We start from the raw sequence: 13,584 nt of genomic DNA on the forward strand, positions 1-13,584 counted from the left end.
TAACTGCTTAGGGGTTAAAGACCCACCATCCGGCCCCTCACAGAAGTGTTTTTGAAGACTAAATGATAAGGTTTCAGAAAACAAGTAAAGCAACCACATGGCCTGAAAAGAAAGGTTTCTCTAGAGGGATTTAAATGCATGAGCAAAGTTGACTCCACTGTTCTTAAAGAATGACCGACGGGGTGATGTCACAGGTAGATCAGCTTGCCCTGCTTTTATGTGTCACCTAGCGTCACGGTGGTAATCATTGCGTGCATCTGGAAGTCCACAACGTTCTATGTCAAGTATATCTCAATAAAGCTGGAAGAAGAACGGAAAATCACACCAGTCCTGGGAAGGACGCCGTAGGTGAGGACGCCCACACTGAAGTCGTTGGGTTGATCCGTGGAGGCCCCGGGTTCGCACAGCTGGGGCGCATAAGGCCCCACGTGGGCCTCCTCACCGGCACGGCCCCCGAAGGACCGAGTGAGGCAAAGGAACAGCCCCTGGACTCAGTCAGGGGGAGTTCTTGCAAACCCTGGCTCGCAGAAGCCAGAGCCTGAGGGCCGCAGATCACAGAGGCGCCAGCCTCGACAAGAAGGACAACGAAGTGATTCCTGAGCCCGGCCAACACGGCAGGCTTCCACTCCTCTTCTGCCCCCTCGGGAAGAGGAGTGAGCTTTTAGGACCGGTCCCGCACAGGAGAAGCCCCGGGATCTCAAACACACTCGGGGATCTTTGGGAAGCCCCAGGCCGGCCTCAGCCGTCACTTACCGAGCATCCGCTGTGTGTCCGCTGAGCACCTGTGTCAGACTCCAGCCTTCTCCTCCCGGGGCACAGAGTGCCCTCTCTCAGCTCCTTCCCCAGGGTGACCAAGGGAAGGACAGAACACTTCAGGGACGCTGTGGCTGTCAGTTAGCAGGTGGAGAGTGAGGACTGGCTGGAAAACACTGGAGACAGCAGCTTTGAGCCCAATTCCCTGGGCCATTCATGTGCGTGCATGTCCCTTCCAAAAACATGGCAGTGTTCTCAGAAAGTAGGGATGAAACCCTCACCTTTGCAGCTCTGAAAATCTTTGGCGTGTTGGAGTCTGGCCAAGCCCTGGGTGTTCCTAAAGCCTGATGCCCTACGCTTGGGTTGAAAACAATCATTACTCTAAAAAGTGGGCAGCATAAGGCACCCAGGAAGGCACCAGGGAAGGGTTTGGAGGTAGGTAGACCCCACGGGACCAAGCATCTCTTTGCAAATCACATTACTCATCCCCAGAGACCCCGACTCAGTGATTCTGGAGCAAATCTGAACATTTATAGTGTCAATAGCAAAGTTTTCCTGTAAAATTTGATCACGTGGCCTGTGAGGGTTTTACTGAAGATGTGAAATGAGCCTCTGCACCCAAATACTGGGAAAATCACTCTTTCTCTTTCTCTCTCTCTGAGCCTCATTTTCCCCCATTTGTTTAAAAAAAAATAAGGGTTTGGACTACACCAGGGGTTCTCAGATGTGGGAATTATGAACTGACAGTTTAAAACATCATCTTGGGAACTGATGTGAAAATATGAGACCACGGTATTTATTTTGGCAAGTAAGTATCTAAAAAACAAACAAACGAATATTATCACCCACCCCACATACTCTTTCACAGGATAAGACATTTAAACCGTGAAAGTTAGCCAGACCCCAGTCTGGGAACACAGGAGCCCTCTTTAAACTATTTTTTAAGTATTTATTTATTTTGACAGAGATCGGGGACAGGGAGGGACAAAGGGCAGGGGAGAGAGACAGAGAGAGGGAGAGAGGGAATCCCAAAGAGGTTCCATGCTTAGCACGGAGCCCAATATGGGGCTCGATCCCATGACCATGAGATACTGACCTGAGCCAAAACCAAGAATTGGACGCTTAACCGACTGAGCCACCCAGGCACCCCAAAGGATCACCCTCTAAATGTGATGCCCTGGGTTTGATGGACCAGTGAACAGCTCGCCCTGGACCGTCAGTGGGAAAGACCTGGGCCCGTGACCACCAGGCTGCCTTCTGGCTCTGACTGGCAGTGACTCCCTACAGACATTCCTGGACTGTGTTGCAATGTCCCTTGTGGTGGGAATCGTTCCCCTCTGCATTTCAAAGTGCCCTAGACAAGTTTAAATTCTACCTTTTGGGTGAACGGTGCCCTCCCCACACCTCACCGGCCCCAGGCAAATCCCACCTGGTGACTATGGTACAGTCTGTCCTGTGCTTCCCCCTGACATGGTGCCCGCCCTGTCACCAGATGACAACTCCTTGGGGACAGGGACTACCCCAGGGCTGGTGCGTAACAGGTGTTGGAACAAAGGTGAGTTGGAGGTTCCCCAGAATCTGCTGATACTTGTATGATCTAGAAATTTCCACCCCACCTTCCTACTACCCGAGGGTTTCTACTTGACCAGCTTAGAGTCCTGAGGCAGCTCTGGCCCCCGTCCCTCCCTCACACGCTGGGACTTCATCCACACATTGGGGAAACGGATCTCAGGGCCACATCACCGGGAGAAAAGCCCCAGTCATGTGCATGGCCTGTGACAGCGTCCTGTCCTGCCTCACTGAACACGCCGTGCTCTTCCTGGGCGGTGCCCACAGCATGCAAGGGTCACAGAGGTGGGCGTAACATGCACAGGTACCCTGGAGATCCTGAACCCGACCTTCGCCCCTCCTGTGGGAGGCTGGGGAACGCCTGAGCCCTGCGTGGTGGCCGTAGTGAGGGGTGTTCCCTCCCTACTGTGGCTTCCGGATTTCACATCTCAGGAAGTGTTACAGCCAAAATACGGATGTCACCACTCCAGAAGAGGTGTGGGAAGGAAAGGATAGAGCCGTTGGCGGCCACACGCTGAAAAATTTCCAGGAGGCCGCAGAGAAGAAAAACAGACATACCGAATTGAAAGCAAGTGGTGACCTCAGAAGCAAAGAAAATAATGCGTGCCCTGGCGGAGGGGCTGGGCGCAGAGCTTCTCTGTGTAGGCCAGGACCCCCATGTTTCATTGGAGTCTCCGGGGCGATGATGCCCTGGGCAGGGTCTCACCAGGGGCCCACGTCAAAGGCTATGCGAGGTGGTCAGGGTGCCAGTTTGCTGACACCAGCCCCGGGTCAGGACACTGTACCCTGCGTGCTGGGCAAGCAGTTTCCACCGAAACTAAGCCTGATGTGGTGATGGCAGGTGGGGGCGTCCCTGCGCTGTGGTCCTGGGGCTCTCCCAGGTGACAGGAAATGGCCAACCGAGCTGCCCCAGAATGAGCTCCCAGGCTCTGTGTAATCCTCGCCTGCCTGCTGTACGTTTGCTGTCGGGCCAGGCCTCTCCCTTTCGGATGCACCTGCCTTAGTGGGGTTTTCTTGAAAGCAGAGCCTGACCCAAGGACACGAGGGTAGTTTGAGACACAGGCAGGGAGGCAGGGACAGCCGCCAGAATGGGTTGTTGAGAAGATCACTGATGGGGACAGTAGCTGGGGGCTGCTAGGGTCCTGTTGCCCTGGGGACGGTCTGAGAATCACACCATGATCGTTGAACGATCCCTTCAGAGTGAGGGAGGCAGAGGCCTTCCTCCTGGGGTTCCCACCCCTCGTGACAGAGGGTCGCCCTGAGCAGGAACCGGCCGTCCTGCATCTCTGGGCAGAAAGGCCTCCGGGACACTGGGAGAGCCATGAACCCAAAGAGTGGAGAGCACCATGATGACTCCTGAGGTGGGACCCTGGCCCGGCCACGAGGACCGCACAGGTCAGGGACACGCAAAGCGGCGTGGGCACGAAAACCACCTGTTTCTTAAAGCCCAAAGAGAGGCAACGAGAACTTTCCTGGTTGGGGGGACCGGAAGCCCCATCTGGTCCCTCTCTCCTCCCAGCTGCTCACAAGGCCCCTCAAGAACCCCTAGGGCCCGCGGAGGAGTGTGGCTTTAAAACACCACTGTGGCATTTCTTTACCCCATAACTCCAGCTTTCTGCAGTTCTCAGTCCAGGCACCATGAGCGTCATCTATCAAACATCCCCTCCTCCCCCTCCCCCGCCCCAGAGCCCATTCAGATGACACAGTGGTCCTGGATGTGGCTCTCCGGAGCAGTGGTCCTGGCAAGGCTGATGGAAGTTCTCTAAGAAACCAAAGAGTCCTGGCTTCTTCTTCTTTTTCTTTTTTAAGTGTATTTGAGAGTGTGCACACGCACACAAGGAGAGGGGCAGAGAGAGAGAATCCCAAGCAGGATCCGCACTGTCAGTGCAGAGCCCTATGAGAAGCTCAAACCCAAGAAAACGGACATCATGACCTGAGCCGAAATTGAGACTCACATGCTCAACCGACTGAGCCACCCAGGTGCCCCCTAAGAGTGCTGCCTTCTAAGCCCACCCCCCCCAACACACACACTTCCATCATCTTCCATATTAATGTACTCTAAAATGGAAACCATGCAAATCCTCAATTGTGCTAATGTTTTCATGTGTTTCCAGAAACGCATCAGACCCCGAGCCTGGAAAAGGCTCAGTACAGACAACGCAACCCACTCGCTACCTGTAGGCACGGCCTCTCCCAAGCCACGCTGGGGAGCTGAATGTCCTAGAGATCCCCGGAAGAGGAAAGCTCAGGCCCTTCTCGCCATCCCCCTCGAGTGTCCTAGAACCCCAATGATCAGAGCAGCCTTTGGTCTTAACCAAGGTCATTCTCCCGTGGGAGAAAAAACCCTTCTAGTTCCATTCTCAGGCATGGATGAAAGGCGTAAAATACAGGAGCAAAATGAAATGTGCAGAGAGAAAATGTGCAGGGCTTCAGATAATCACATTCAACCGAGGCTCTGGGGCCTGCCATGGTCCTCTCCATGCCTCAGTCTCCCTCTAAACGAGAGCATCATTTTTCAAACTGTAGGTCGCAGCCCATTGGTGAGTCATGACATCTAGTTAGTGGACTGTGATGACCATTTAAAAAAAAAATAAAATAGAAGAGTAAATGTTACGGGGCGTCGTGTGTGGTCAGGATAAATGTCAAATCACCCAATGTTTCCTGTTCTGTATTTACATACGCACTCTCTGAGTCACAAAGAAACTGTACTTCTTGCCGTGGATCATGGTCAAAAACGTTTAAGTCGCTGGATGAGAGGATGTCTAAGGTTGCTGACATTGTCCCCTCCAGGCCTTGTGTCTTACTTACATGGCTGTCAGGATGAACTGAGCAGGCGAACGTGAAAATGGCTCAGGTAGGGGGTGTCTGTGTGCAGGGACAGGCACTGCACCCGGCTGCCCTTGGACCCCGCTCCCCATCCACCCCCAGACTCAGCACCAACCAACTGGACAAGGGCAGCTGCAGACCTTATTTTAAAATCAGTGCAATATACTTCTTCAGGCATGGAACCTTCCAACTCCTCGGGTTCCCAAATCGGAAGCATGTGGCACAGACGTGATAAAAAGGAAGTGCTTGACAAGCATATGTTAGTCTGCGAGTGGTGACTGCCTGGGTGATTGAAGGGATGAATGGATGGATCAATTAACCAATCAGTTAAGACATGAACTTGTGCTGGACGAGTAATTCTCAGACCACGGTGAATCAGCTGGCTCTTGGAAGGGCAGGATGATGCCCCGAGTTTTGCCGAAACCAGCCTTCCCCCTGGCTGTGTCCCCTCCTCACTGTGACCCTGCACGGATGGGCACATGGAAAAGGCTTCCGCCAAAATGGACAAAACAGAGCTGCCCCAATGGGGGGTATGACGGTGCATCGCCCCGGAGCTGGCTCACGCACCCTCACCCACCCTCTTGTGCATCGGCAGGTGGCCTGGCCCCAGTCCCCCTGCCGCCCCCCAGAACACAATGATTCATCTCAGGCCTTAAGGGGTTTGGTTCACAGGCAGGCGGACACCGGACATAAGAACAGAATTGTCATGCAGGGCCGAAGAGGAAACTCAGATTTATTGAGCACCTGTCAGGTACACACACACACACACACACACACACACACACACACACACACACAATGAGCTTTATTTCCGAGGCAGAACCCTGGAGGCACAGATGTCCCACCCCCGGCCAGCCCACTGTCCGGAAATCACGGCAGTGGCCACCGGACCCCCTTACTTTACAATTCAAGTGAGTGGAACCAACACTGAGGAGCCGGAAGGAGTCCCGTCCACGGCTTCACATCGGCTTTCCGGTCTTCGGCCCCCACGCAGGATCCCAAGGAGCCTTTGCCAAGTCAAGTGCCGTGATTTTGCGTCCTCGAGCCTGAAGCACTGAGGTGGCCGTGTCTGCTCCCTAAGGACCGAGCCTGTGGTCTCCAAGTGCACTTCCCCGCGGGAGGGGAGAACGTCCTTCGTGTCTGCACGCTCTTTCTCCTCCTGCTTCACGTGTCTCTCCCGGGCATGGCAGAGAAGGGAAGCCCACTGCCGTAACTTTCCTAGTTTCCTTGTGAGGAAAGAGGTAAATCTGGCAAATGTCTGGTCAGGGTGTCATAGCACCAAGAGTCTCCTCAAGATGGGCAGGTCCACTCCAGACGGGGGCTGTCGGAAGAACCCAGAAACAACCCGCTGCCCCACAATCAAGTTCTCCCAGCTTCGGAGGAGAGGGGAAAACTCGTGGAGCATCATTACATGAAATAATAATAACAATAATAATAATAATAATAATAAACAATAATAATATTAATAATAATCTGACCGACCGGCAGCATCTCTTGGTTTTAATAATGTTGAGGTCTTTCAAGAAAATAAGACAAAACAAATGATAAAAGCAAGACAAAAAAAAGAAAAAGAGAAAAGAAAACACGTGACTGTAATGTTTCAAGACCTCTGGCTTCTTATCAGGCTTTGAGTTCAAGTTTCAGAAATTCAGTGCCACCTTCTGGCATTCCGGAATCTTCTAGGGGCCCTTCACATTCCCTGGCCGGGCAGCGAGGCTGGCGAAGTAGGCACACTGGGAGGGGTCACACTGGCCAGGGGGCCCCGGTGGGCCTGGGGGGCCAGGGTGTCCCGCTGGTCCCGTCTCCCCTTGAGGGCCGGGGGCCCCGGGGAGCCCATCTTTAGCATAGCCAGGTTCCCCGGGCTGACCTGGTCCAAGGAGAGAAAGAAACAGAAGGTGTTCAGGACCCTTCTGGGGCTCATGAGCCCTGCTCCCACTGCTTCCATTCAGTGTGAACCGAGGACCAGAAACATGCCCAGAGAAAATGCCCCATGGGCTGAGAAGTCGCCTGGGGTAGAGTAATCCATGTGGACACCACAAAGCAGGGCCACCTGAATATGCAGGACAGGGGGTGGCTTTGTTTGGACTGGGGCAGCAATCAGGGTGCTGCTGGAGAGGAAGAGAAGGGTGGATGGGGGGGCAGGGATATGAGGCGGATGAGAAACACGGCTTTCTATGCTCTTGCGTGGTTCTAGGAGATGAATCTCAATTGTCATCCCTCCTAGTTAACCATCATCCCCAATTCCCCGTATCTATTACCCAGTATCCAACTTGTCCCAGATATTCTGCAGTTTCTGGGCTTCATCTGTAGGTTAAATGTGAGCGGCATATTTGGACTATATTAACCTATTCTGTAAGTCATGGTCCAAGAAAACATAAATAGGATGCAACCAACTGACAGCCCAAAACTTAGGCTCAGAAATATTACCTATGGCACAAGTTCTATTCTTCTGTGTGTTAAGCATTATAATTTCACAAATAATCAGCCTATCTCCCTTTTTGCTTTGGCCACTGGGAAGCTCACTGCTAAGTGTTATAGCTAATCCTATTACCTCCTAAGTCATCATGTTAGAAAACCTGAGTCTTCCTATAAAAGAGACAAAAAGTAGATTTTCCCCTTAAATAGATCTTTAGACATTTCATGATCTCTAAAATTCATGAATGCCTTGGGAGTAGGTATTTAGTCTATAGCCCTGCCTAGACCAAGCTTAAGACCAGAAGTGTCATTAACGCCTTCAGCCAGGACCACTTGAGTACAGTCATTATCTCAACCTCACGCTGGTACAATTATTTCCCCTTTCTAAACGGTCTCTGCTCTGCCTTTTGATCTTTATTTGGAATTGCCTTATTTAAAAACTATTCTTAATATTATGAGCTATTGGAAAGTAGGCAAGCTGTCAACAATTAAGGCTCACGATGTATTTTCAGTTGTCTTCTCTAATGAGAGTGGCAACACATGTCCAGTGCAGGAAATTCGGAAAATCGAGAAGACCTAAATACTAAATACTAAAATTAAAATTACCTGTGGGCCTCATATTCAGAAATGACCTCGGGTGAGCGTGTAAACTAGATGTGAATAAAAACGGGAACTTGGGCGAGGTGGATTTCGGCAAGAATTCAGTCTCATTTCTGCCACCTTCTACGGATACCTCTCATCTCGGGCCACGACGCTGCCGTGCGGCAGAGATCTCCCCACGCGGCCACTGAGCGGGACGGCCGAGCTGTCCAGGTCGTCAAACGGCAAGCCCCGTGTCCCAGGAAGGCAGACCCCCCGGCAAGCCGGGCCTGCTGCCCAACCTGCCGGTTGGCCCCAAAGTACATTCTGAGAGTTGGTAATGGGGTGGCAACACGTGCCAGCGAGTTTAGAAAATGCTGCCGTGAGCAAAATTAACATCATGTGTTCATAGTGAGGCAGCAGGAGGAGTTCACGCGCACTGGGAAGGATTAAGGGGGCTCGCGGTTCCCGGTGCTGCCCGGGCTTTTGTAACCCCAACTCCGTTTTCTTCAGGGTCGTTTCATACGATAAGCCTCAAAAACTCATGGGATATACTACAGTTTTTTCAGCAAGAAGCTGGGCTTTTAGAAAGATCTCATAAAAACAAATCAGCGTTCCTGTCCCCTCTCTGTTGAACCCGGCCTCTCTCTGCAGACGTCCCTGGGGAGCCGGGGCGTCTCCCTCCGTGGTGGAGGGCTACCGGCCACCCACCCCGGACTCCGGGCGCTCTCCCTACCTGGGATGCCCGGCGGCCCCATCTCCCCTCGGAGGCCAACTCCAGGTGCACCCGGGTCTCCTTTGGCTCCTCGCTCACCTGTGGGAGAAACACGCGCCTTAGGTGGTGGAGACCCGTGACGAGGGCACAGGCAGGGAGCCGCACCGTGCAGCGGGTGCGGGGTCAGCCCACGGCCGCTGCAGCCTTCCGCCCCAGCCCCCCTCGCTCTCACGCGCTCCACACTTGGGACTCCAAACTCCCCCACGCTCACTCACATACACCCACTTTCGAATGCAGCCTCAGCTACACATAAAACGTGTTCACGCACATATCTGCCCAATTACGTACACATGTAGGCGCATTGCGCATATTGTGGCAAATATATACGTACATTCGTATACACATAAGGACTCACTCAAACACCAGCACCCGGATGTACACAGCCACACGCCCTATATATACATGGGTCCATGCGGCTGCACGCCCTCTCTGTATATACACGCCCATTGGGGCCCCTGCGCGCATCCCTCTCCTATGCAGGCACACGTCCACCTACATCCACTTGAGCATGCCTGCCCTGCCTTGTGTTGTAACAGCGTTTCACCTGAACCTGTAGGAACTGGGTGATAACAGTAAACAAACCCAATACTCTGGACCCTACAGGCATTTGCTAACACAGATCTACCCTCACGAAGCTTGAAATCCAGTAAAAGATGAAACAGGGTACAGAGAACATTCTAAAGGAAGCAGAATGTGTTAAGGACCATCATAGCAATTTACAAGCACAACAGAAGTTCAGAAGAGGGGGGGTCCCTTCCCCCTGGGAGGAAACTCAAGATTATATTTGAGTTAATACTGTACAGATTTGATTATACGCTCTCAACTTTTTTTTTCATCATTCATTTTTTTTTTTTGCTGTGTTGTTTCCAGAAATGTCTTTATGCAACATATTTTCTTTTGCAAACTAAAAATATTTTGCTAGTTCATGGAGACTTGAGACCGTTCTTATTTATTGTTGTAATTTACCACATTTGGTGTGTCTTCTGTCAGAGTCTGATGTTTTCTATGCTATGTGCTTTCTTGTTGACTTTATCTCATGTATTTTGTTTTATGAACCCAAAGAGATAGGACTTGAACACAAATTTAACAAAAAGACTTTTCAGTAGGAGAAACATTATAGGGAATGAATGAATGAACGAATGAACGAACGAACGAATGAAGAATTAGTAAGGAACTGGCAGGTGGAAAGAGGAGGATGTTAGGGGCATCCATGTCGCTATACCCCAGTGGCAACAGAAATCCTGTGTTTTTTGCACCCCCCGCCCACCCCTCCTCCACCTCGTGCTCACCCCTCCCCAGAGAGCAGTGAATCATCAGGTTGATGGTCTGGCTTTGGTTCTCCCTCTTGCTTTCCCACCTGCCTGCCTGCAAAGAGAGTGCGTTCCAGCTGGCTTGCCCCCATGCACTAAGGGGGACAGGTGCCACCCCCTGGAGGAGAGACCTGCTGCTGTCCAGAGGGCCCATGCCCAGATGAGATTTCTGTCTGAGAGCAGGAGAGGTAGCAGCCTTTCAAGCCACAGCTCCAAGCCACTTTGTTCAATTCTAAAGCTGGTGTCCAACGCCCCATGTGCCTGGAGACTGCAGTTCTCACCTCAGTTAGCTCTACCCTGGGAGGGGGCAAGAGGGCATTTTGCAATACCCCCTGCAGCTAGAGCAGGGGAGAAGGAGACAACAAGGAAGTTGGGAGGGAGCCGGTTCGATCTTCCTGGCGGGAGCATAATTTTCCAAAAATGTCAAGTATGAAAATATTACGTGATGCCCAAACCCAGGGTGTTACCGAGCTGCAGGGGGAGGAGAGGGGATAGATTAAGCACATTTGGCCGGAGTGCGGTTCCTTCCCAGCCCTCCTCCACGTGAAGCACGGCTCCTCAGGGTCCCCACTCACCTTTGGGACCTATTGGTCCAGACGGCCCTTCCAGACCCCCCTGTCCGGGCCGCCCTGGCTCGCCCATGGGGCCTGCCCTTCCTGGAAGCCCATCTTTTCCAGGGGGCCCCGGGGGCCCAGGTCTGCCTTGAGAGGACTTCATCTGTGCCGGGGGCCTCTGGGCCAGGAGGTAGGCAAGTTTGGCTGCAGAGGAGGGAGAACAGAGATGTTCAGGACGGAGGGTGATGGACAGAACATGAGCTGGCAATTCACCATGAAGTTCAGAACCAAGGAGACAAGGACAGAAGGCCAACAACATAAGCCAGCACATAGCAGTGCAGCCAACACGGGCTCTGGGCCTCGGGCAAGCTACCTGACCTCTCTGAGCCTGCTCGTCCTTGTTAGGAAAATGGAAGCAATGAAGTAACACCTACCCCACCAGCTGGGTGTGAGGATGGGGACAAGATGTAAGGCATTAAGACTGTGCTCTGGGGACGCTGGTGTCTCCAAACAGGGCGGGACTGCCAGTGCTGACGGTTCCCACAGCAGGTGGAGTTGTAATAATTGTCAGCTGGGGAAATGGAGGCTGGCGGTGGGACTTAAGTGGCTCACACAAAGCCACTTAAGCGATTTAGTGACTTATCCGAGTAAATTTCTCATCGGTAAACTGAAGGGCTGGACGTGATGTTGTCTAGGATCCTTACACGTTTAAAATGTTAAGATTACAGAATTGGTTAAAAAACAAAAACAAAAACCCAGAGGGGAGCGCCTGGGTAGCTCAGTTGGTTAAGTGTCCAACTTCCGCTCAGGTCATGATCTCGTGCTCTGTGAGTTTGAGCCCCATGTCAGGTTCTGTGCTTAGAGCTCGGAGCCTGGAGCCTGCTTCAGATTCTGTGTCTTCCTTTCTCTCTGCCCCTCCCCTGCTCATGCTCTGTCTCTCAAAAATGAATAAATGTTAGAAACAAAGCAAAAACAAAAACAGAGTTCTAACGGCTTTCCACCGCAGTGGGGACACAGTGCCCATCTGATGGCCACTGAGAGAGTCAAACATGGTCAGGTCTGAGCCCTTCTTCTTGCAGGTGGGTGACAGAACCCAGAGAGGCTGGGGGGGTCACCCGAGCCCCCGGCATTTGGGTGGTAAAACCAGGGCAGAATCGGGGTCTTCTGAGAGCCCTGGGACCGTCTTCCCACAGCCCACTGTCCTCCCACAGCACACGAGGTGGCAGGTGGGGTACGGTCTGGTCTGAGACCCGAGCGAACGGGCTTAAGTTCTCTGAGCCTTGATCTCCTCATCCTTAAAGTGGACTTGACGCTTCCTCTTCAAAAGGCTGTTTGGAAGAAAGGACTCTGCCCAGGAGATGCTCCACCTGAACTTTTCCCAAATAGGTCTTGTCTCTGTTCTTGGGCTGGAAACTCCCCAAGGGCAGAGGCCAGTTCTGCCACTGGTAAATCTAACACCCAGAAAGCAGAGCTCAGAGATGCCCACATGGGAGACCTCAGGATGTGACCTGCCCAGTGGTCACACTGGGTTCCTTTCTGGAACCCACGGCCCCACCCAAAGCCCCGTCCCCTGCCATCTGCCCCAGGTAATCGTGTTTGGCTCCCCTGCGTGGGGAGAGGGACCATGCTCGCCCGGATACTCTGTGTGGCCTGGGATGGGCAGCATCTCGTCCAACGCCCTGTCCCCACACCCAACCCAGAGTCTGACATATGCTGGGCGCAAGTAACTCTCTGACACACGAGCATGTGAACGAATATGCCTTCCTGTTTCATCCATCTGGGTCTGGGAAGAGTTATAGATGTCTGACCTTCCCTATCATAGGTTGTCAACGACTTTCCTCTCCTAACAGCTTCCAGGACAGAGGGGAAGTGGGAGAAGGTGGTGCTTAAGAGAAGGGATTTTGCAGCAAAGGCTGCCTGCACAGCTCAGACGCTTACCAGATGTTCTGCTTCCGGTAAGTTACTCAGCATCTCCGCTCCTAACGATCAAACATGCTTCCTGACCTTTGGGAGGCTTCCGTGAGTTACCCTGTGAGTGCTTAGGACACCACCTGACCTACGGCAGGCCCCGCAGGCTGGCATTACTACTACTAGCTTCCGACCTTGCTCCCTCCCGGAGCACCTGCTGTGTGCCGGGCTCATGCAAGACTGGGATTTCACAATAAGTCCACTACAGTAGGATTAAAAGGAGTCTAGTGCCTTGAAAGCACTGTGTGTCCCTGCTCCCTTCGGGACCGAACGCACAGGATGTATGGCCGACGGTGGTAGAGCTGGTTCTGTGGATGGTGAGTTTCCCTCACGAGAGGCGTTAAAGCGAGGTAAAGCCAGGCTCCGAGAGGGGTCTGTGGGTCTAGGGCCTGCACGGTGTTCCTCTGGTTTCTGCATGGTTTCTACATGTGAGCTGCTCTCCTAGAGCCTTTTCCAAACCGGGTTGCAGAGGTCCTGAAGGGTGAAGGAGGGACTGCTTCCCGGACCCTCAAGAGGCCTTTACGTGGCCAGCCGTGGTCAGCTACTCACTTTCCAGCTGTTTCTCAAGCTCTTCTTGGATGAGCCGCCGCAGGGTGTCCATGGAAGGAGACTCCCCCTGGAAGGGACGGGAGGTGGGGTTACTTACCTTCCCCGTGAACTCCTGCCACCCAGACCCCTGGTGGCTCCGGAATCCAGGAGGCACAGACAACGCGTAGCACGTTTTCCTGGTCCAACCCTTATCACTCCCAGAACTGGCTCCCTTTCCCTTGGCCACGCAGGCGGCCTCCTCCCATCTTGTACAGTCACCCGAGGCCTCTGCTGGCACTCTCTCTCC

The 13,584-nt window shown here is 52.9% G+C and overlaps 1 protein-coding gene across 1 annotated transcript in view; it reads right to left on the reverse strand.

Annotated features, from left to right (window-relative positions):
* Window positions 1-5,908: 5,908 nt before the first annotated feature.
* The window catches only part of COL22A1 (collagen type XXII alpha 1 chain), a 257,921-nt gene continuing 250,245 nt past the window's right edge, over window positions 5,909-13,584 (reverse strand). The window contains exons 61-64 of the mRNA XM_042973098.1: window positions 13,299-13,365; window positions 10,803-10,985; window positions 8,879-8,956; window positions 5,909-7,015 (exon numbers count right to left, since the gene is read on the reverse strand). Coding sequence (XP_042829032.1) covers window positions 6,828-7,015; window positions 8,879-8,956; window positions 10,803-10,985; window positions 13,299-13,365 — 516 coding nt within the window. The 3' untranslated portion in view covers window positions 5,909-6,827. The remainder of the gene's footprint in view (window positions 7,016-8,878; window positions 8,957-10,802; window positions 10,986-13,298; window positions 13,366-13,584) is intronic.

The sequence above is a fragment of the Panthera tigris genome, chromosome F2, assembly GCF_018350195.1.
Source record: "Panthera tigris isolate Pti1 chromosome F2, P.tigris_Pti1_mat1.1, whole genome shotgun sequence".
In the NCBI taxonomy this organism is placed as follows: domain Eukaryota; kingdom Metazoa; phylum Chordata; class Mammalia; order Carnivora; family Felidae; genus Panthera; species Panthera tigris.